The sequence below is a fragment of the Gorilla gorilla genome, chromosome 16 (genome assembly GCF_029281585.2).
Source record: "Gorilla gorilla gorilla isolate KB3781 chromosome 16, NHGRI_mGorGor1-v2.1_pri, whole genome shotgun sequence".
Taxonomy (NCBI): Eukaryota; Metazoa; Chordata; class Mammalia; order Primates; family Hominidae; genus Gorilla; species Gorilla gorilla.
This window is the reverse complement of record NC_073240.2, coordinates 69,245,824-69,268,613: the sequence shown is the minus strand read 5'-3', so window position 1 is coordinate 69,268,613 and position 22,790 is coordinate 69,245,824. Positions and strand designations below refer to the sequence as shown.

The 22,790-nt window shown below is 50.6% G+C and overlaps 1 protein-coding gene across 4 annotated transcripts in view; it reads left to right on the top strand.

Annotated features, from left to right (window-relative positions):
- Positions 1-4,484: 4,484 nt before the first annotated feature.
- The window catches only part of ITGA11 (integrin subunit alpha 11), a 133,248-nt gene continuing 114,942 nt past the window's right edge, over positions 4,485-22,790 (top strand). For 2 of the 4 annotated variants that reach the window (XM_031002245.3, XM_063698650.1), the window contains exon 1: positions 4,485-4,825. In XM_031002245.3, coding sequence (XP_030858105.1) covers positions 4,774-4,825 — 52 coding nt within the window. In that variant the 5' untranslated portion in view covers positions 4,485-4,773. The remainder of the gene's footprint in view (positions 4,826-22,790) is intronic. The other 2 variants (XM_063698652.1, XM_063698651.1) reach the window with 1 other exon arrangement.

Below are 22,790 nucleotides of genomic sequence, written 5' to 3'. Positions count from 1 at the left end.
CCCAGTGTTGACACTGAAGTCCTATATTCTAGAAAACCTCTTAGTCCCAGGCAAACCAGGACAATTGATCACCCAAGGTCAAAGTGGTGAAAAACTCAGAGAAAGAGTAGAAAGAGAGAGGCACCTCTCTGAAATGAGTGCAGATCAGGGCACCCCAATAACTTTTCTGGAAGAAGAGTGCATTGTGGCCAGGCATGGTGGCTCCTGCCTATAATCCCAGCATTTTGGGAAGCCAAGGCAGGTGGATCACTTGAGGTCAGAAGTTGGAGACCAGCCTGGCCAACATGGTGAAACCCTATCTCTACTTAAAAAAAAAAAAAAAAAAGATACAGACACACACACACACACACACACAAATCAGCCAGGCATGGTGGCGGGCGCCTGTAATCCCAGCTACTTGGGGAGCTGAGGCAGGAGAATCACTTGAACCCAGGAGGCAGAGGTTGCAGTGAGCCGAGATTGCACCACTGCACTCCAGCCTGGGTGACAGAGCAAGACTCCATCTCAAAAAAAAAAAAAAAAAAAAAGAATGCATTGGTCCTAACTGAGCCAAGGCCTCTGTCATCAGTACTCCAGACCACTGCTCGTTCTCCCTCCCTAGAGAAGCCAAGGTTCTCCCAGAGGAGCATGCTCAGACTGAAATCTTGGGAGCCACAGAAGCTGCCAATAGGACCTGTCTCTGAGCTGACCATGCTCATGCAGTCTTGGCCTGAAATACCCGCTCCTTCCACCCAGTTGGGATGTTGGGATTAATACTCAATCTGCTTTCAGAATGCTGGGTTCCAATCTCAGTTCTGCCTCACAGATGATGTGGAATCTTGCGTGAATCTATTGCTACTTTGAGCTTAGATTTTTTAGTAACCATGGATTTGTCTGTCCAGTATACTTTGCCATCCCACTTTTTCTGGTTCCTTTAGGAAAGTCCTCTCCTGTAATATGTGGTTTTGATGGGGCTGTCAGTCATGGCGCCTTTCTCTTCCCAAGTCATGGGGCTGGGTGTGTGTCCCAAACTGAGCTAATTATAGCACCATATCCTCCAGACACTAGGACTGGTTCAGGGGTGGACATGAACCAAAGCCCTAGACTTTTCTGCTGGATCTACTAAACGAAGGCTGTCTCTCTCCCTTCAGAATTTATGAAGTATAAGCTTGGGACTGCTAGACAGTCAGAGAAACTCTTCTGCTGCAGGAAAGGAAAATGGAGTGAAGCAAAACTAAGAGAAGACAGAGAGAGAGCAGTAACATTGATTTGAGACCCTTGATCCAGCCATACCTGCAGACAGAACACCTTTGCACTTCCTAGTTACATGACCTTTTACATTCTATTTTCTGCTTCAGTTTGATTGTGTTGAATTTCTGTCACTTGCAAGTGAAAGAATCTTCAACTATGCAATCTCTTTACTATAAAAAATAAATACAATTTTGTACAAGATGAGTATTCAATTAGATCATGGATATGAAAGGGATTTCAAAAATAGTAAAACACTATACATAGCACTTGTACATTGTTGGTAGGAATCTAAAATGATGCAGCAACTGTGGAAAACAGTTTGGCAGTTCCTCAAATGATTAAACATAAAATTACTATATGACCAGCAATTCCACTCCTAGGTGTATACCCAAGAGAACTGAAAACATACATTCATACAAAAACTTGTATGAACATTATGCTAACATTATGCTATGTTAATGGATGGTAGAACTGTTACCAGCAAGACCGGCAGCACAAGTGTTCATAGCCACATTATTCACAATAACCTAAAGTGGAAACACCTAAATAAGCCTCACCTGATGAATGGATAAACAAAAGGGGGTAGATCCATACAATGGAATGTTACTTGGCAATAAAAAGGAATGAAATACTGATACACGTTGCAACATGGATGAACCTTGGAAACATCATGCTAAGGGAAAGAAGCCAGACTCAAAAGGTCACGTATTGTATGATTTCATTTATATGCAACGTCCAGAATAGGCAAATCCATAGAGACAGAAAATAGATTTGTGGTTGCCACGGACTGGTGGGAAGGAATGGGGAGTGACTGCTCATGGTTACAGGGCTTCTTTTTGGGGTGATAAAAATATTGTGAAATTAGTGAGGATGATTTTACAATCTTGTGAATATACTAAAAACTACTGGATTCTACGGTACAGTTTATGGCATGTGAATAAATAAATCAGTTAAAACACTGTGTACATGTAAAGAGTTATTATTATTATTCAACAGAAATCACAGCTTTCATAAAGCCCTTCACCAAATTCTCTGCAGTTCTCCAGCCTTAGAGTCTGGATTGTGCACTTGTCACTCATATGCTGCTGCCTTGGGTGTGATTTAAATAATGTTTAATAGTGATGAAATAATAAATGGTTTTAAATAGATTAATAAATAACAGATTATGATTAAATAAATAAATACATGGTTATGTCTGGTCTCCTCGGCTCCATCACCAGCTCCCCTAGTGTGGGGTTCTCCTTCCGTGTGTCCTGCAGAGCACAGGGGCACAGTAGGCACTCTGTAGGATCTGTTGAAAGAACAAATGAGGGCACACCTCTCCCCTCACCCTCCCCTGTTACACAAAAGCACACAGAGTGATCCTCAGGACCCCCATTCCCCAGGCCCCTGTGAGGACGGTGAAGGTGAATGAATGGTAGAATTGTTACCAGCGAGACCAGCAGCAGCGCAGCTAGGACAGCCACCACAGTGCGCCCCTTCAGCAAGCAGCATGCAGACTCTGAGCACAAGCTGCAGACCACCCACACGTCAGAGGTGCCTGGGGCACCCACCAGCATGCCCTGATCCTTGGGGAATTTGCATTCTTTGCACGTGCTCCAGGTCATTCTGATGCACCTGGAGATTTGTGCAAGGCAGGAATGTGGGCTGCAGCCCACTCCCTAGCTGTAGGGGTGTTCTACATTCAACTCAGCTGGCTTAAACTCAACTCAATGAAGGGGACTCACTGTCGTATAACTGGTAAGTCCCAAGGGGAGTGGGGTTAAGGGGTGGCTTCATTCAGGGGTTCAACAAGATCCTCCATTCTGTCATCCAGTGTCCACCTCACCTCAAGGCCAGATCCTCCTTCCCTACCCTGACCCTGTCAACTTCTGAGCCTACAAAGTTCCTTGTCCCAGGCTGGGAGAGGAGGCAGGAGTGGGAGAGGTGAGGAGAGAGAGTTAGTTCATTTGTTTGTTTGTTCTAGGGGCTCTTTTAGAAAGGCAAGAAAGCTTGCTTCCCAAAAAAACTTTTTCTTTTGTCATATTGCCCTTTCTGAAACGATGGGCTGGGAAGGGCAACATACTGATTCATTTCAGCCTGAACCGCATGCCTCCTTACACACACACACACACACACACACCAGGGACGGAATCACCTTCCCCGAGTCTGTGGCTGAATGGGTGAGGTGAAGATACTGAAGTAAAACCCAGATAGCCAACCGAAAGATAGTGAGGTTGGGAGACGAGCACAAGCCCACTTCACTTATGTGAACCTGGGCCTTCTCAAACTCCAGCTCATCTTCCGGGGCCCTGACTGAACATCACCTCCTCTGGGAAGCCCTTCCAATACCTCCCAGATAGAAAACTCTATCCTTTGTGCACCCACACACCACCTGTACTCACCCATCCATCCACCCGCCCAGCTACTTTGTTCCTGGGTGTTAGGGGCTGAGTACTCCGTTGTGAACCAGAGATTTCTACCCTAATGGTGTTTTCAGTCTGCACAGGAGAGAAAAGTTAAATGATCACACCAATTGATGCCTTGCTTCTCCACTAAGCACAATGAAGAGAAATGAGGGAGAGCGGGCTGGGGAATATCAGCATGTGTCTGGGACCCGACCTGGTGGGGACGGGAAGAGGGGGTGAAGGAAGCCTTTCCTGAGAAAGTCGGGGAAGGGCGCTCTGCTGTGGCTTTCCCTGCATCCTGGCCTTCCTACCCTCTGCCTCGGCTTCCTCCATTGCTGGAAAAGCCAGCCTCCACAAGCGCGGTGGAGGTCCAGGGCCTGGATTTAAAGCTCTTGAGATAAATGTGCATTGAATTTAACTATCAGTGATTAGAAGAGGGAAAGAAGGTGGCAGGGTTACAAAGAAGAGCTTCACGTTAGGTTAAGAGGGGGTGCACGGTGTCCCTGGGTGCTTTGGAATGCCTCAGGTGTGGAGGCTCGGGGAGTGGCAGTGGAGGCGAATCTGCATGTATTCCAGGGTCAGAAGAAACACTGTAGCCTCTACAATTCAAGCCGCAGGGTGCAGGGAGACACGGGGATGTCTTAGAATGGACCTTTGAGGGACATCCACTCACTTGGCCAAGGGAGACCTGCGTTCTAGCAGGTGTTCCTGAGCCAGCTTGGGTACCCTCTGAGTTTTGTGAATCTCTTTTCACTGGGAAATGGGAGTAAAAAACACTTTTCCTGAACAGAATCTGACTGAGGCGGTGCGGTGCTACACTGGTGAGGGGGTTCCCAGGAGCGGTTCTCTGGAGTTTTCTCCAGAGGCTGACGTGGGGTTGGCGGAGAAGGAGCGCTGCAGAGGCGCGTGGAGGCAGCGCGCCGCCTGCCCAGGTGGCAGAGCGGCCGAGACTGGCCCAGAGCCCGAGCCGGAGTGGTGTCCGGCGCCCCTCCCCGCCGCTCGAGCCCTCCCACTTCCTCTGAATGAGCTGCAGCTGTCAGGGAGCCCGGCGCCCCGCGCAGTGCAGGCTGCAGGCGCCGCGCCGAGGAGGCTGCCGCTCTGGCTTGCCGCCCCCCGCCGCCGCTGCACACCGGACCCCGCCGCCGTGCTGCGGGCCATGGACCTGCCCAGGGGCCTGGTGGTGGCCTGGGCGCTCAGCCTGTGGCCAGGTAGGTGCCCACCCTCTGCCTCCCCTTGCCTCTCGGAGTCCCTCCCTGGGCCCTCGGGGCTTGGATCCAGCGGCCAGGATCGGGACGCGACGCTCCTCCCAGGGTCAGACCTTGGCTGCTCTTGGGGACGTGGGTCCCCCAGGGACTGGCCCCAGTCTAGCGGTTCAGTCAAGTTTCGCAAAAGAGAGAGGTGCGAAGGCTATTGAAAGCCGGGACTCTTTGGTGTGTTTGGGAAGAGTTGAAGAGGCTTGAGTTGAAAAGCGCCCAGATCTGGTGGCCCTCCTGGGCGCCTTAGGTGCCTCCAAGGCCCACGCCGGGGTTCCCGCACGGCTGCTAGGGGCACTCGGGTGTCCCGGGAGCGCCGAGGGCGCACGGCCCCGGCTGGGGAAGGGAATCAGCGCCAAGAGAGTGTGCCCCGGCTGCCCTCCTGCCTGGCTCCGGGGAAGCATCTCAAAGTTTGGAGAGCCGGGCGCGGCGGCCCCGGAGGGCTGAAGGGTGGGGGTGAGGGCTGCCCAGAGTGCCTCCGGCCAAAGACGGAGCAAAGCCCCGGGGCGATGGCCGGTAGGCGGGGGCTAGCTCTCGTCTGCCCGGCCAGCAGCGAAGGGACACATTCGCGCAGCGCAGGACCCCCGAAACGTTACCTGACACCCGGGGTAGGGACCCGGCATTGCCTCCCAACCCGCGCTCGGAATTATGCAATTATTCAATAATCTGGGGAAAGCCGCCGTCGCCTAGACGCGCGCCGCCGCCTAATGCACTCCAGGTGTCGGGGCGCGGCAGGAACCTCCGGCCCGAGGGGCGCGCGGCTGGGAGCGGGAAGCCAGCCCTGAGCTCTCCGCCCTAGGGTACCCTGGCCCCGGCCGTCCCACACCGGGCTCCCCGGCTCCACCCTCCACGCGGGGCGGCCGCCAGTGATGCTGTTCTGTGGAAGACGGCCAAGTGCTCCGGCAAGAGCCAGCGCCTCGGTTACTGGCCGGGTGTGGGCGCTCAACCTTGCCTCCCCTTCTGCGTGGGCTCCAGGCCCGAGCTGGGGCCAGTAGTGGGGGTCAGATGCGGTGGTAGTGGGAGAGGTGCCCTCAGGGAGCTCAGGTGGAGACCCCCATCCCGCAGCCGCTTGCCCCAGTCCCCGGGTACCACGCGAAGCAAGTCCACCCTCCTGTCGGCCTACAGAGGAGCTTCTCAGAGGGCCCATGGTTAAAAGGGCCTCTGGCTAGTGGAATCCTAGAGTCACAGCTTAAAACAATCATTGATGCATTGAGTTGTGGGGGCTTGGAAGGGAGAGCAGGGGAAGAACTGCCACGAGGCCAATATGCAACTAGAAGCCAGCTGCGGGAGGAGGCCAAGCCCATTTAGGTGTGTTTAGACAGGAGGGGAGAATCTTCTCCAGGAACTGTCCTCATATCACTAGGAGATCCAGCCACAAGAAAAGAGACGCACTCCTGTGTGACTCCAGATAGGTGGCTCCATCAGAACCTTGGGAAGGAGTGGCTGCCTTAGGGGCTAGGGACAGCCTGGACCTCAGGAAGCTAAGAGCAATGGCTTTGGAATCAGACCTGGCTTCCACTTCTGGCTCTGCACCCTGCTAGCTGTTCAATCTTGGACTGGTTATGCGACCTTTCCAACAGGTTTCCTTATGTGAAGAATGGAGACACAAATTCCGTGTCCTGTAAAGTTGTCAGGATGCACTAAGGCACTGTAAGAAAGGCCCTTAACACAGGGCTGGGTGCACAGTAGGCTTTAATCAATGGTTGTTAATGGTGTTGCTACTCAAGGAGGAGGGGGCAGAGAATGACATTAAAGGACCTCTAAAGACACAGGATTTGTGACTCAGAGCTCTGCTTATATGGCGAAAACCACTCCTGAGTTATGTCTGGTCAGTTGCATTCTTGAAATATGGGATTCATTAAACGTATCAATCAATGTTGGAACAATGACATCTGCTTGCAAGGAGCTGGGGGTGGGGCCCTAGCATGTGTGCAATCTGGGTCCCGCCTGTAACTGAGAATAAGCCAAGGCCAGGGAAAGCTAAACAGAGGCACCAGGGAGTGAATGGCTTGGGGAAACCAAGGGCTGGGTGTTCAAACAAGAGAAGTTCAATTTCAGCCAGATAAGCAAGGAAGGCTTCCTGGAGGAGGAGATATCATTTGAACTGGCCCTGAAAAAGTGTGTAGAGTGTGCATGGGCCTTAAAGTGGGAATGTTCATATTTTGGAGTATTATTTTCTGAGACTAGTTAAAGAAGATGATGAATATTTTAAAACCACTCTGGTCATTGTGGACTTGGAAGACTAGAAGGGTCTCGGGGATCATTGGGTTCACTCCTCAGGCTCCAGGACAGGACTGATGTTGATACCTCATCCATGCATCACATGAATTCAATGTGAGGATTACCAGGAAGCTTGTCTACTGGTGATGGCAGTTTGGCTGGGCAGGGAACCTGTCAGAGGCCAAGTTGAGGGTGAGACCTCAGAGCATCTACTCTCCCAGAGCTCCCAGAGCTCCAGCTGCAGGCTGGACAGCGTGATGGGGTAGACAAAACTATCAGGAAAGCCTAAAAAAAAAGTAATCAAGTCCAAAGAGAGAGGACATCCATTGACCAGAGCTTTACAGTCATAACCTATCTGTAGGAAGGGTGATGATTCTTAGAAGCGTAATCTTTGCTGAGCACCTGTTATCTGCCAGGCCCCATAAAGACACAAAGTGAGATCAGACACAGTTGTAAGGGTGGAGGCCCTGGAGTTTCACTGCCTGGGATTGGCCTAGCCCTTGCCAGTTAGGGCTCTGTGCCCTTGGCAAGTTACTCCATGGCTCTGTGCCTCAGTTTCCTCACCTACAAAGTGGGGGTAATAATAGAACTTAGAGTTATCACAAAGATTAATGCTTATAAAGTGCCAGGCATGTATTAAGCACTCAAGGAGGTTGTCTTCTCCAACATCATCAGTAGCAGCAGTAGCACTCAAGATATTGACTATTCAGGATCTAAGGACACAGAGATATAACTTTCAAACTCAAGTTCTCAAGAGAAGTTTAGAGGAAGTACATTGAAGAATCAGAGGAGACATACATGCCAGGGCCCCAAATGAGTGAAGACTTTCCTAGTCCCTCCCGCAAAGCCCTGGCTCAAACTCTTGATCATAATAAGAACTCAGGGTTGTTGTTTTGTTTGTTTGATTACCATCGGGGCTGTCTTGAAGTCAGTATGCTCTTGATGTGGGTGTATTGTGGTGTGGAAAAGGAGAAGGCCCATACCATGCAACATGGCCCTTGCGGGTGGGGGTCCTACCCAACAGAAAGCAACCTGTGGAAAAGCACAGCACTAGACACCACAGGTGTACAAAGGCTCCAGAGGTCCAAGACTTGCTCCCAGCCTCTCCTTCCCGGTGGAGAGCAGGGAAGAAGGGAAAGTTTGTCACTTTGCCACCCCATTGCCCACTTGGACAGCCAAGCCCCTCAGCTGCCATTAGCTGAGGAGCTTCTGGATCTTTCCATATCACAAGCAGACCCTGGAGTCTCACTCTTTTTCCGCTTACTCACCATGCCCCCATCTCTACCCCACAGTGGACCCCCAGAGAGGGGATGTCTATCTCCATGCTCTTCCCACCATTCCCAGCCCATCCACACGGGGCTGTGAGTCCTCGAAGAACTCAGACAGTATCTTACCTCTCAACCTTGCCCTCTCTGAACCTCTTTTTCCACCCTCCTGTAGTGGGGAGCTCTTCCTTCTTCTAACAGCAGGGACCTTCCCTTCCATTCTCCCTCCCTTCCACCAACACCCCCAGCTCCTATCACTTAGGATAAAAATATGTTCTAAGCTGAGCTGGCTTTGCTCTTGCTATGTAGAAGGGAATTTGGGGAATTTTAAAAGCCCCTGTTTCTTCTCCACAATGCCTGACTTTGGGTATTATTGTCTCACCATGGGCTTCCAGAGCTTACTTTGGGAGTCAAAGTTGAACATTGTTCTAGGATCCATCATAACCCTCCCCAGGCAGTGATGGGCTCTGGCTGACTCAGGGAAGGTCAGCTACAAAATGAGCCTTAAAAATCCTCTAATATGGTTCAAAAATGGTATCTCTGCTGATCCTCATCACTGAAGTCCCCTTCCAGGCCCACCCACTCCCCACCAACTGTATGTAGGCTACCACCAAGGATTCATAGCCATTTGGAACTTTTCCCTAAGCAGCTGTGAGCTCCAAAGACACCCACACATCTTCAGCATGGAGTGCTTTCTATAGGAGCTGTGGTCCAAGGGCGACCCTCCACAACCCCATCATGCAGATCCTAACTGTGTGAATTCTTTGTCAAATGCCCATTAAGTTTGTTACCACTGACAGGAGAAGGAGAGGAGGAGACTGGTGCTGGTCATCTTGTAAATCTAAAATAAGTGAGCTGCAAAAAAATTCCATGGAGAGTTTTCATACTATATACTTCAGATCTGAGTCACACGACGTGTGAAATCCCACCTGGAGGAAAAAGTCAGTGAGGCCAAACCCCCTCCCTGCTGTCTCTCACTTCCTCCTTCACTGAAGCACTCACGAAGCAGCAGAAATAATCGGCGTGTGCATGGGCTTAGGACCTAGACTGCCCGGATGCAAATCCTTTCTACCTGGGTGACTCTGGGATAAGCCCCCAGGCCTCAGTTTTCTCAACTGTAAAATGGGCAAAATAACAACTTCATAGGACAACAATCAGGTTAAATGGTCCATATGTAATTCATTTGTGTCAAGTGCTGAGAACAGTGTCTGGCACCCAATAAGCCCTCAGCTAACAGAAGCATTATTACTCTTCCCATCATTTAATATTTGATTGATGTCAGGCACTGTGTCAAGCACTTTCTCACATCTCAGTAAGGCCTTGCTACAGTTGCACAAAGTCACTACTACAATTCTGCCATTTCCAGGTTACACATAGGAAGTTAAATGGCTCATCCAAGGTCATGTCGATAGAGTAAGAGGCATTGTTGGGATTTGTCTGACCCCCAGGCCACTGCCTTTTTTTTTTTTTTTTTTTGAGACAGTCTTGCTCTGTCGCCCAGGCTGGAGTGCAGTGGCATGATCTCGGCTCATTGCAACCTCCACCTCCCAGGTTCAAATGATTCTTCTGCCTCAGCTTCCTGAGTAGCTGGGATTACAGGCCTGTGCTACCATACCCAGCTAATTTTTGTATTTTTAGGAGAGATGGGTTTTCGCCATGTTGACCAGGCTGGTCTTGAACTCCCAACCTCAGGTGGTCTGCCTGCCTTGGCCTCCCAAAGTGCTGGGATTACAAGGGCCACTGCTTTTAATCCATGCACCATACTCTCTTCAGGAAATGGAACTTGAGGGCACAGAAAGACAGTAAGTTGTCCTTGTTAAAGGAGGTGCCTTCAACAGCTGAGGAATGGAGGAATTGGGGAATTGTTGGGGAATTGAGATCAGTATGCAAACAGCTACCCACACAGGGGCACCAGCTTCTAGGCCCAGCTAGACAGTGACTCCTCCAACAAGATGCTGACTCGGTAGAAGTGGTCCTCCTATGATGCTTCATTATGTGAGAACGTCTCTCCCCCTCCCCTCTCCCCACCCAGCTCAGGGCCCACCAGGCTCTGCCACCTGCCCCCAGGTACCCAATGCTCTGGAACACTGACTTCCCAGGGGCTGTCATTCCAGCCCATTCTCAGGGTCAAGGTTTGGCGATCTTCTCCTGTCTGCCCCGCCTGCTCCCATTCCGCTAATCAGAACCTGCTCTGAGCTTCAGGCCCAATGAGTTAACTCATGCTGAACCGCACTAATAAATGATGACAACGTGATGTGTTCTACCCAAAGGGATTTCCATTTCAACTGGCTGTGCCTTGAGCCCAAGGAATAAAGGGCTAATGGTGGGATGTCAGGCACCAGGGCCAGCCAGCAGATGAAATAGGTGAGGCTGGAAGACCTACCTGGTGTAGTCCAACCACTTAGCCCCCTGCCCCATCACTGGTCAGATACCCCCTACCCCAGCCCTTGTTGCTGATGGGCAGCCTCGTTCTATAACGTAGAAGAACCCAGCTTGTGGCTTGGGTGATGCAGCTCTAAAGCGGGCAGAGGTTTTTCCACGTGGCATGTGGGGTGAATTAGGCAAGTTGCTATAGCAATGCACTCCAGGCTTCCAAACAGGATGACACAGAGAAGGGGTTCCTGCCTGTGCAGCTGGGGCTGACAGCTTTCTTCCCCCAGCAGCATCACTCAGCTGGGCCAGACAACCAGAAATCCTGACCCTGCAGATTTTCAGGGCCCGTTTCTTCCCTGAAGATCAGAGGACTGGGCCTCAGGAAGGCCATGGAAAAATTGTGAAATGGGCAAGTGGGCGTAGCTCTAGAGAGTCTGCAAAGAGCACTCCCAATATTCCTTCTGTCAGTCAGGCCAGGCCAGGCCAGGTGAGGCCAGAGGTCCTGCTGAGACAGGTGTGTCCATTAGATGGATGGAGAAACTGAAGCCCTTGCCCCACCTCCTCCAGGCAGAAGGGTACAAAGCAGTCTCCATTCCCTCTCCATCTCCTGGAATTGCTCTCTCCCTGGCACTCATAGCCCCTGCATTCAGAGATTGGTGGCCATAATAAAGTCCCATCAATAGTTTGTAGGCAGGGTTCTCTGAGTTTATTCAAACCACATACGACACATGCAGGACCAGTTACTTAATCTGAAGGACCCAGTGCAAAATGAAAATGTGAGACGCCTTGTTTTAAAATTACTAAGAATTTCTAGATGGCCACAGCAGGGCATTCACCAAGTGCAGGGCCTTTCTGAACATGAGGCCCTCAGCCACTGTACAGGCCAAGCGCTCATCAAACCGACCCTGCTCACATGGCTCTCCCCGTGGGCCTGTTGTTTGGCAAGGAAGACACCATGATCCCACTTTACAGATGAAAAAAACCAAGTGGCCTGTCCATTTCACCAGCATGTGCTGAGCACCCACTAAGGCCCAGGCACCTCCAAGTTCTGGGAATTCCAAATTAGATAAAGCGCGGTCTCTGCCTCAAGAAACATGGAGAAGGCGCCCCACAGATCCCACAGACTGCAGGGCTCATTCCAAACACTGATGTACATGGAGGGCAGGGGTGTCTGTGGAGCAGTTCTAAAGGCACACGCCAGAGCTGTGAGGTCATTTGTAAGCCATGGAATTAAGATACTTCTGTCTCCAGTTATTGCCTCAAGACTGCTTTGGGAATCTTTTTAGGGGATCTCTGCATCTTCAACATTGGGCTCTGGAGCTTCCACCTTGGCAGACTTGAGAAGCTGGGACTTAAAATTCCTGGCCTTTTGGCAGCCCCAAGTGTTTGTATTGGCATAGTCCTCCAGGGTCAGCACTTCTAAATAAGGGGTGACTCCTGTTCACCTGCCCACATGGGCTTCGCATCTCATTCTGGCATGGAATTGTAGAGGGTCAGCACTAGGAGGGAAGGCAGGGACCAGCAGATCCAGTGGTCCTCCATCCTCGGTGAGGGTGAGAACGATGATGTAGAAGAAAACTGTCGTGCAGACCCCACCCCAGAACACATCATCACTCTCCACATTGGGGCCCAGCACGGACATTTTTTGAAGCTGTCCAATAATTCTAATGGACATCCAAGATGGAGGATCACTGGTATAATGTAAACCCAGCCCCAGTCAAGCAAAAAAACCCAAACACTCTCCAGGGAAGGAAAATGACTTGCCTAGGGTCACACAACGCCAGTGGTAAAGCCAAGATTTAACCAGTTCTCCTGACTCTCAGTCCTTCTGGAACTGCCCAGCCTGCAGTGCCACAGGATTCACAGCTGGGTTGGGCTGGAGACACAGCTTGAGAGTTGGAGAAGCTGAGTGCAACGTGGACTTTGCAGATTGGAGCTGGTAGGTGTGGAGTGATTAATTGGTGATACTCTCTATGTCCCCTACAAGGCATAAGCTACTTGATCCCTGTGTGGCCCCAAGGTGGAGACCAGAAAAACCAAAGAGGAGCTATAGATAAATTGATTTGGCTGAGGAGGCCAGTCAGAGCTGTCCACAGACAGATGCACCAGCACTGGGGTGGGGGGTTCTCTGAGTTTCTCAGAGATGTTGGCAGGGGTTAGTCGAAGTCCATCAGGGTCATTCCAACCCTGTGATCTTGGGCCCTGCTGAAGTTGAAGTGAGGGTTCAGGTGAAGGAAGCACCTGACTCAGGATGGGACACTGACAACGCCAAGCCCAGGCTGGGTGAGGAAGGAATACTCCATCAACAAGGAGGAGGAGGCCGGCCTGCGGGGTGGGACAAGCAGGGGGACACCTAGGACCTCCCTGAGGTCCCCAGCTCAGGTTTCATTGTCCCTCTTGCCCCCATTCATCCAGAGCTTTCTCCACAGCTGTCAAAGTGAGGCTCAAAAACAAACAGAGTTGTCTTACTTTCCTCCTTAAATCCTCAGTAGCTCTCTACTACCATTGGGTTGAGTCCAGACTCTTTGACAGAGCCAACCAGACCAGGTAGGAATGGCCAGCCCTGGCCTGCATTCAGGACTCACCTCTAACAGAGCCATACGTTTGGGCACCTGCACACGCCAACAGCAGCCCCAATGAGACTGAGCTTCTTAGTTTCTTAAACACACTGAGCTGTCCCTGGCCTTCACTCCTGTTGTTGCCTATGTCTGATTCTACCCTCTGCCTCATTTCTCCTGGCTGCCCCCAACTTATTCTTCAGGTCTCTGCTTGCCACTTCCTCCTGAAAACCTCCCCTGACCTCCTCAATCAGTCAAGTGGGGCCCCACTTGTGTGATTCCAAGGTGTCCTGTACTTCCCCCGCCATACAGTATTCCAGTTGCCTGGACATCTCCCCTACTGAAGAGGGAGCACCAGGAGAACAGGGACCATATCTGTAATTAGCCACTGTATCCCCGGGTCTTGCACAGCGCCAGACATAGCAGGTGCTCAGTTAAGATGTGTTGAATGAACCAAAGAACTCTCTGTCCAGGTAAATGGAAAGCTATTTAAGGGCAGGGTAGATGTCTTAAATTTCTTTGCACATGCACTCCAGGAGGTAATAGCACAATAGCCTTTGGAATCAGGCCCTGGGAGAGGCTCTGGTGGATAAAAGATGAGAAGAGATAATAACTCCTGCCTTTCAAGGAGCTTGTGGTTTAGCAGGAGAGAGATTTTTGGATAAATAACTACAATGTAAGGGAGGAAGTAATGACTGTGAGCCAGCTACAGATAAAGGACTCTGGGATTTGAGAGGTGGGAGAGAGATTATTTGTAAATGCAAGAAGGATTGGGTCTGGCAGCAAGAGGGTTAGGGAGAGAGTTCACCTGGGTAAACTGCCTGAGGTTTGGTGGGCAGGATGCCGGAGTGTGTGCTGTGAGGAATGGCAAGAACAGAACAGTGGGCTGAGGCCTCTGAGAGGAAACCAAAAGCCAACTAAGGCATTTGGATTTAGCAGATGGGAGCCATGGAAGGTTTTTGAGGGAGAGCAGTAACATGTTCTATCTGTGCTTGGAGGAGCTTCCTCAGGTGGGAGGCGGAGGCTGGATACAGCAGGGCTACGATGGGGAGCAGGTAGAATGATACGATGGCTACTGCAGTGACCCAGCAAGGGGACACCAGAGTGAAATGAGGTGGTGAGATGCAAAAGGAGTGAACCCAGGGGGATAGAATTTAACAGGGCCTGGTCACCAGAGAAGGAAAGGTGTCTGGGAGACCAAGGACGGTGTCACCAACCTGAAGAGAGACATGAGAGGATGAGAGGTTTGACAGGGGAAGTTGAGTCAGGCCTGAACGTTGACTTTGCAGTGCTCGTGGGCAGGTGGAGGTGGCCCTCAGGCAGTGGAGAATGTTGCTTGGGAGCGTGCAAGCGAGTAGTCGGACTTGGAGTGGTTTGACTGGGAGCTTTCACACAGATGTGCCTCAGTGGTGCGGGCCTGAGTGAGAGGGAGCGCCCCACGGCACAGAGCCTCTATCCCTCCACCCCTTTTCAGGCCCAGAAGCAGTGATTCATGCCCCAAACTTAAAGAGAATTCAAATTCTGACTTTAAAAGCCTTTTAGAACAGAAGAAACCAACCAGAGGGCCAGGCCAGACCACAAGCCAAACATCAGCTGTGGAATGTGCTTGCTGCTGATGGTGAAGCCAGCCAGGGGCAAAGGCACCGGCAGGCTTGCCAGCAGGCCCTACCATCGTCCTGAACATGTCCCAGTTGCCACTGAGAGTATCACCGCTCTTAACTCTCTTTTAAAAAATTTTTAATAAACACATAATAATAATTGCACATATTTCTGGGCTACATAATGTCCTCTCTTTTCAGCGTAGATCTGTCTGCATTCTAGCCCATCTGAAACCCAGCCCCTCACCCCCACCCCCCACCCAGGCTGGCCCCACATCACCTTTGTGTGAAGGCTCTGATCTCCCATCTATCTTCCCCACTCTGCTCAGCCCAAAAGAGGAAGACCAGAAGGCAGGTTACATGAGGGGTCAGGGGACAGAAAAGCTCCCATGGCCTGTGGCCACAGCCCCCTCACTGGCCTCCTTGCATCTGCCCTTGTACCTTGAGGCTCTCCCACCCAGCAGCCAGAGGACTGCCACCAGAATGTAGGTCACATCATGTCATGTCCCTGCGCCGCTCTAAACCCTCCAGGGCTCCCCGCTTACTCTGAGTAAGAGGTCCCGTGTGATCTGGCTCTCCTGCATTTCTGACTTCATCCTCTGTGCCTTCCCCACTGGCTCACTCCGCTCCACCCCTGGGGCCTCCGGGCTGTTCTTCAAACACATCAGGCACCTTGGACTTTGCACTTGCTGTTTCTTCTGCTTCGAATGCTCTTCCCCAAGAACCTTTCTCACTTCCTGCAGGTCTTTACTCCAACATGCTTCTCCCATTGAGGCCTTGCCTCGGGCTCCTACCTAAAATTCAACCCCCCTGCATGCATTCACATGCATAAACTCCCCTCCTATCCCCCTTCCCTGCTTTAGTCTCTCCGAGGCTTTTAATACTATCTCACATTATTACCTGTTTTATTTATTCATGTTGTATATTGCCTGCTCCAATGGAATGTAATCCTGAGAGCAAAGATTTTTGTCTGTTGAGTTTACTTACGCATCCCAGGGCCCAGAACAGTGCTTAGGCAGAGTACACAAGTGATAAATAGTTCAAGAATGAATCAATCAATCAGTTAAAATCTCCCCACCAGCCTGTCACAGTTGCTAGAAATCCCATTTACTAATCAATCACTCCTTTTAGATAAGCCAATCCTCCTTCTTACAACCCCAGGCTACTAGTTAGGTATACATTCAGTCCTGACTTTTCCCTGTCCACTTGTTATCAAAGGCTTTCTTTCCAGACAAGAAGAGGTTGGTGGCCATTGAGCATCGCTTACAAATGGGCAGAGCGAGGAAGGTTGCTGAAGGGAGGAAGGGCTCTGGAAGGGAGGGGAACCTTAGAAAGGAGTAAATTGGCTCACAGCAGGCAGTCCAGGTCCGCCCAGCTGGCCCCATGCTATTCATCACTATTTACTATGACTCTGAGATGACACAAGGAGACAGGCGAATGGCCTTGTTTTTACACAGTGAAAACCTAGTTATATAATGGGACTTCCTAGGAAACAAGGGGGCGGGGGCATGCAGCGGAAATGTTAAATGCCTCATTTCCCACAAAAGGATAGTGATTCAGACATCATCTATATGCCACAGAATGTGGCCATGTTGTTTAGCACCCGAGAAGGAGCTGGGAGTGCCCAGAAAAGATGGTGGGAGCTGAACATAGACCCCAGATTACAGTCCAATCCCTGGGAACCACCAAACCAGAATCTGTCCTGGTGGCTTGGGAGATGACATGAAACCCATTGCACAGGTGGAGAGACTGAGTCTGAGCCTAACAAAGTCCATATTAGGAGCCTGTTCCACTGACATAAGGTTTCAACACTGGTCTCGACAGTTAATGGCAACAGTAATACTAGCTAACATAGAAGTTAAGTAACTTAGCCAAGATCACCCGGATGATAAAGTCACAGCCTGGCGTTTGAAGCCAGGCAGTCTGACTCCAGAGACTACAATTCTGAGAGGTCAAGTGTCTTGCCCAAGGTCATACATCTGCTGCTAAACAAAAGAGCCAGAATCCAAACCTCTTAAGACTTCCATTCGATCTCTTCTAAAATAAATGTTTGGCCTTCATGTTTCTAAAAGCCCTTTAGGGGCTATGCTTCCATGCTGCCATGAACATTTCCTGAGCCAGAACCTCAATCCTGATTGTAAACCCAGATGTAACAGGAGAAAGAAGTTGACAACAGGGACTCTATTTCCAAACAATGGGTACACTCAGTGCGGGGTTGGCCCTTCCTCATCCACAGGTTCATGAGGGGTCCTGGGCCTCAGGGGTTCCCTGAGAGGCCTCAGCACCAAGGGTCTGCCTGGGAGGGCCCTTAACAGAGCCTGAACATCCCAAACAAATGGCCACCCTAGGCTTGCATCCCTCCAGTGATGGGGGCTCACCACTTTGCATGGTAGTCCTTCATTTTCTAGCAAAGGCAGATGGAGTCATGAGCCCTTGACTCCTTTAAGGACCTAAAAGTAGCAGTAGACATTTGAGATGGTTTTGCAACCATGAAAAATTGGCCTGTACTGGAAACCAAAAAGACCTCTGCATAACCCTCAGAGAACAAAAACACTTCCACTCCCCAAAGTCCGCCATCCCCACCAAGCCTAGACAATGGCATCTGGTGGATCTATGTTAAATTCCATGCAGCCAGAGAACTTTTCAGATGGGTGTGGGTATATCCACTGGAGGGCGGGCCCTGCAGGCTTAGAAGGGAAGGGCCCCCACAATTCCTTTTTTTAGTTTGCATTCAAAGAGCAGGGCAGACTGGCCCAGTAGTTCTCTGAGTCCTCTTCACCCTACTTCCTCTCGTCTGAGGGAAAGCCCTGCCACAAATTGCATATCCTGAGCCTTGTCTTGCTCTTATTTTGCCCAAATACTCTCTGGGCTGGGGCTCATCCCACATGCACAGGGCTCTTGATCCACACACCCATGACAAGCAGGAGACAAGCTTAGGAGTTGGAAAACCAAAACCAAACTGTCTGAGCTCTTTGAGATGGTTAGTATGCCAGGAAAGGGAGGGACTCACTGTCCAATTCAGCTCCAGTTAAAATGGCCTGAAGCCAGAATCAGTGCGGGCAGGGCCGCCACGTACAGCTGTACCGGCTGTGCGCTACATGATTTACATCAACTACAATGTAAACAGCATCCTCTGCAGTTGTGTAGTAAAGTGACCTCAGGAAGGGGGTGGGGGGGGGGGGCGGGTAAAGAAAGCGATAAAGGTGTACATAAATGGGCTTTTAAAAATCCTACACAGGGACTTAAAGCATCGAGTCCTGTGTGTGCCTTTCACAGATAAGGCAACTGAGGGCCATGTGAAGTAAGAAACTGGTCCAAAGTTGCAAAGCAATTTAGAAACCATACTGGCAATAGAACCAGGATTTCTGAAGCCAAATCCAGTACTCTAAGTTCCTTCCCTCCCTGAGGCTCTATCACTTTCCCCTTTAACCCCTTATTGGCAGGTTAGTGTCTTAGAAGCCTGAATACTTCTATTCATTTTTTCCGTCTCATTTAACAAATGTATATAGATCACCTATTGTGAGCTAGGCATTGTTCTAGATGCTAAGGATAAAGTGGGGAGACAGACACACTGATTCTGGCTCTTGGGATGGGATAGAAAGAATTCCTATCATTCTTATTTGTAGTATTTGCCAATTACCGTGATGTAAATCCTCCCACCATGGTCGTTTTCAAGCTGCCAACATGACATCACTGAATGGGAAGAGTGCACACAATCAGCTCTTGTATGCAGACTCCAGCACACATTAGTCCCTTCCTTTGTGGAACTTAAACTCCAGTGAGAGAGGAGACAGTGTCCAAGTAGGCAAACAGCTCTTATAACCACCTGTAATTATTTTTAATTGTAAAATACATAAAGAAGATGTTGTGAGGGAGAAGAACAGATTCTCCATAGCAATGGATTCTCCTTTCTCAGAGGCCATGACGTTAAAACTGGAGGTTGAGAAGGAGCCAGCTGAGCAAAGTTCTTGGGGAAGAATGTTCCAGACAAAGGGGACTGCAAATGCAAAGATCTCAAAGTGGGAAACAGCTTGGTGTATCTGAGGAACAGAGAGGAAGACGGTGAAGCTGGAAGGTAGTAAGTGAGAAAGCAAATCCGCAGGGCCTGGTGGGCCCTGGGAAGGGTCTAGAATCTATTCTAAATGCAATGGAGGGACTCTCGGGGGCTTTAGGCAGAGCCAGGATCTAGTTCACACTGTTGAAAGATCACTGTGGCTGCTGCAAAGAGCATAGCTTGAAGCTGAGCAAAATTGGAATGAGGGACCAGTTGGAAAACTCTAGTGCAAGTCCAAATACAAAATGAAGAGGATGGCTTAGTCCAAGTATGGCAGAAGAGACAGAGAGGAGTGGGCACATTGGAGGGAAGGGAGGGCTAGAACTTGCAGGATTTGCTGATGGGAAGTGAAGGAAAATCATAAGGAATGACTTCCAAGCTTCTGGCTTGAGCCATCTGGTGGGTGGTAATGCCATTTCCTGCAATGGGGACAAAACCATTTAAGAAGCGAAAACCTGGGTTCCTTTTCCAGCATGTGAAATGTGAGATGCTATGAGACATCCAAGTGAAATGTCCTATAAGCAGCCAGGAAATTGATTGTGGGGCTCAAAGGTCAGGCCTGGGCTGGGTGGGGTGAAATATGGGGTCCTCAGGAGCTCGGGCCATGTTGAGGCCAAGGCCCCACACACTCGCTCAGACAGAGCAAGACTCTATCTCAAAAAAAAAAGAGGAGGTCCATTTTGATCACTTTTCCTACACAGAGAAAATGATAAATGATGTAAGATGGAAGAATACACTAGTTTTCATAAAACTGTGACCCTTGTTTTTGTTTTTGGTTTTTACGGAGACGGGGTCTCCATCTGTCACCCGGGTTGGAGTGCAGTGGCGCGATCTTGGCTTACTGCAACCTCTGCCTCCTGGGTTCAAGCAATTCTCCTACCTCAGCCTCCCGAGTAGGTGAGATTACAGACGCCTGCCACTAGGCCCAGCTAATTTTTTGTATTTTAGTAGAGACGGGGTTTCACCATGTTGCCCAGGCTGGTCTCGAACTCCTGAGCTCAGGCAATCTGCCTCCCAAAGTGCTAGGATTATAGGTGTGAGCCACCGCACCCAGCCATGACCCTTGTTCTTGAAGAAGATGATCCATGTATTCTCTGAAGGCATGAGATGGCTGTCCAGGGCTCGGAGGAAAAACAATGTTAATTACAGTCAATCTCAATGTGCTGTTTGCTGCTTTAAAGTTTTAGGCCTGTTTTCCTTGAGCTTGACATCTGCTTAACCAGCCCATTGGCAAACTCCTGAGTTCTCAGAAAAAGATACAAAGGACAGCGGAGGCTCTCACCAGCCCTTGCTCGTTCTCTGTCTCCCTGTCTCCGGATGCTTCTGTGAGTCTCTGTTTCAGCCTACACGCCACCTGCCCTAGCCGACATTTGTTCTCCTCTGCAACCCCAGGGAAGGGACCCTCACTCCTCCACAGGCTGCCCAGCCCAAGATTGATTGTTTTTTTCTGATTTGGAGAATTCTTCCTCATATAGAGCTGCAAATGCTTTTGATGGCTGAGGGGAGGCTGTTGTGATAAGTCACTTGTTAACAAGCATTAGTTTATCTACCATAGAACAGGACATTGAGGGGATGGGACAGATAACAGGCAAGGCTTTTGATGAGATGACAAGACTGAAGTAGAAGAGAGGGAGGCAGGCCAGGGTCAGGGTGCTCCAAGGTTGCAGGCACCCAGTGTGTGTGATGAGGATGCGCCAGGGCCTGGCTGAAAGGGGAGGTGGAATTGACAGAGGACAGTTGGTGAATGGCAGGCTGCCCTGCGTCCCTCTACTTAGGCCCTTCTTGGATGAATATCAAGTTCATCTGAGAAGCTCACCCCTGGCGGCAGGCAGCACCTGCTTCACTCTTTCTGAGCATCCACATCAAGGCCAGCTGAATGTTCAAGACTCTCAGCTGAAGCAGACCCTGGAAATCACCTAGTGATGGCTCCCAGCCCCTCATGACACACATGAGAGAGCTCTCTGCTTCCTGGTGTGTTCTTTTTCACATGCTTAACATTCGAGAGGGCATGTGAGCACATCCCTATCTAGGGCTTCTCCTCCCAGGGAAGGTGGACACTGTGGCTGCAGCTCCATGACACAGGCCTTGCCTCAAACCACTGGCGTGCTCAGAGCCGCTCCCTGCCAGAAGCAGCAGTGGGTGTGGACTGGGGACGTGCTGTTTCCCAAATGAGATAATCTCTCCCAGAGATTCCGCTAAGAAATGAGGGGTGTGCTCATACCATGGGGACAGATGATGCTTTTCCACAGAAGCCCTCCGTGCTGCTGAAATCCTTCTCCTTTCCCTTCTGTGGCCAGTCTCTCTATCCAGCCTTCAAATGGACAGCACCCTCCATCCCTTGAACCCCTCCCCTTTCTCTAGACTCCATCAGAAGACACAATTTCTTCCTCCCATTATTCCTCCCCGTCTTCTCCAGTGAGCTGCGTTCTGACCTGCACAAAGGCTGGGGAAGCCAAGAGACACATCCAGAGATGAGGAAGGCCAGTGGCTGGCGGTGATATTATAGTTGGAGGAATAAGGAATAGGAGAGACTCCATAGCGCTTCCTTCAGAAAAAAGACAGGGGGATAAGGCCCAGTTAGCAGAGAGACGAGCAGTCCACCCAGGGGTAGTCATTTGGTAGAGAAGTAAGATGCTGACGAGTTGATCAGAGAAGCTAGAAAACAGGGGGGTCTTTTGCAAGAGTAAAGAGGAGGGATGCATCCCTCTCCTGGAAAGACCCAAGTTTGGTTAAGTTTTCTCTAGAGCACAGGAGGGTATCAGGGTGGTAAGAACTGGCTTGGCATCACCAGGCCGGCCCCAGTGGCAGCCTGCAACTGTAGCAGAAGGGCAGGCCCGGCTGGGTGCTAAGCCGTGGGGAGAGGGGTTACAGCTCACTTTCATGGGGGGCTTGAGGCTGAGGGACACTTGTTTGGACCCAAGTGCTAGAGGGGAAGGAGGGAATGACCTCAGTCCCAAAAGCCAGTCTGATAGATACTTGCGGAGGCACTGGCCGTTGGCCTGCCCACGGGAGTGCCCCCAGTGCCAGTCTGCCTGCTTCTCCCCTCTGAGGAGAGATGGATTTGGAAGTAAGTCCAGAGGAGGAGGAACACGCAGACTCAGAACCTCAGTACTGGAAATGTTTTTAGACCACCTGGCCCTACTTCCTCATTTTCTAGAAGAGGAGACAGAGGTCCAGAGAGGGAAGGTATTTGTTTCAGGTCACATAGCCAGTCGAGAAACCAGGTCTTCTGATGTCCAAACTAGTTCTCACCACAGTGGTCTCAGCACTCAGGAGGGGCTGTTATACTCCCATGTCCCCTTTGCTGAGTCCTGGAACCAGCTGTCCTAAAGTCAGAAGTTCATCCTGTGGCCTTTGACCTTAGCGTTCTGCCCTCCAGCCCCGTCCCCCCAGGGACCGTTCCTAGAAGACCTCAGGGAGATTGAGAAGCCTCTGTCGTTCCAAGGCCACAGTCATGCCTCAGAGGAGCTGGTGCTCCCTGCCTGGTGTCCGCAAGTTTTGAATTAAGAGGGGGTCTGATGGCAGCCATGGTGCCCTCCTGCCCACTTGCCCTAAGTCTCCTCATCGAGGTTTCAGCAGCACAGTCCAGCTCTGGGGCTAGGCTGTGCTTTCTGTGGAAAGGTGACCACATCTCCTGGACCCCCACCAAGGCCTCTGTCTTTCTGACATCTGGGTGTGTCCAGAAGCCCCAGCCAGGGCAGGAGCGCCCAGCCAAGTCTCCATGGTGCAGGCAAAGGGAGAGAGAGAGCTGGGCCCTGGACAATGCCAAACGTTTGATGGTGATTTTCTTTCGTTCTTTCCTTGGCTTGGGAATGCAAAATATTATCGTTTTTGCCTGGAGATTTCCCTTCC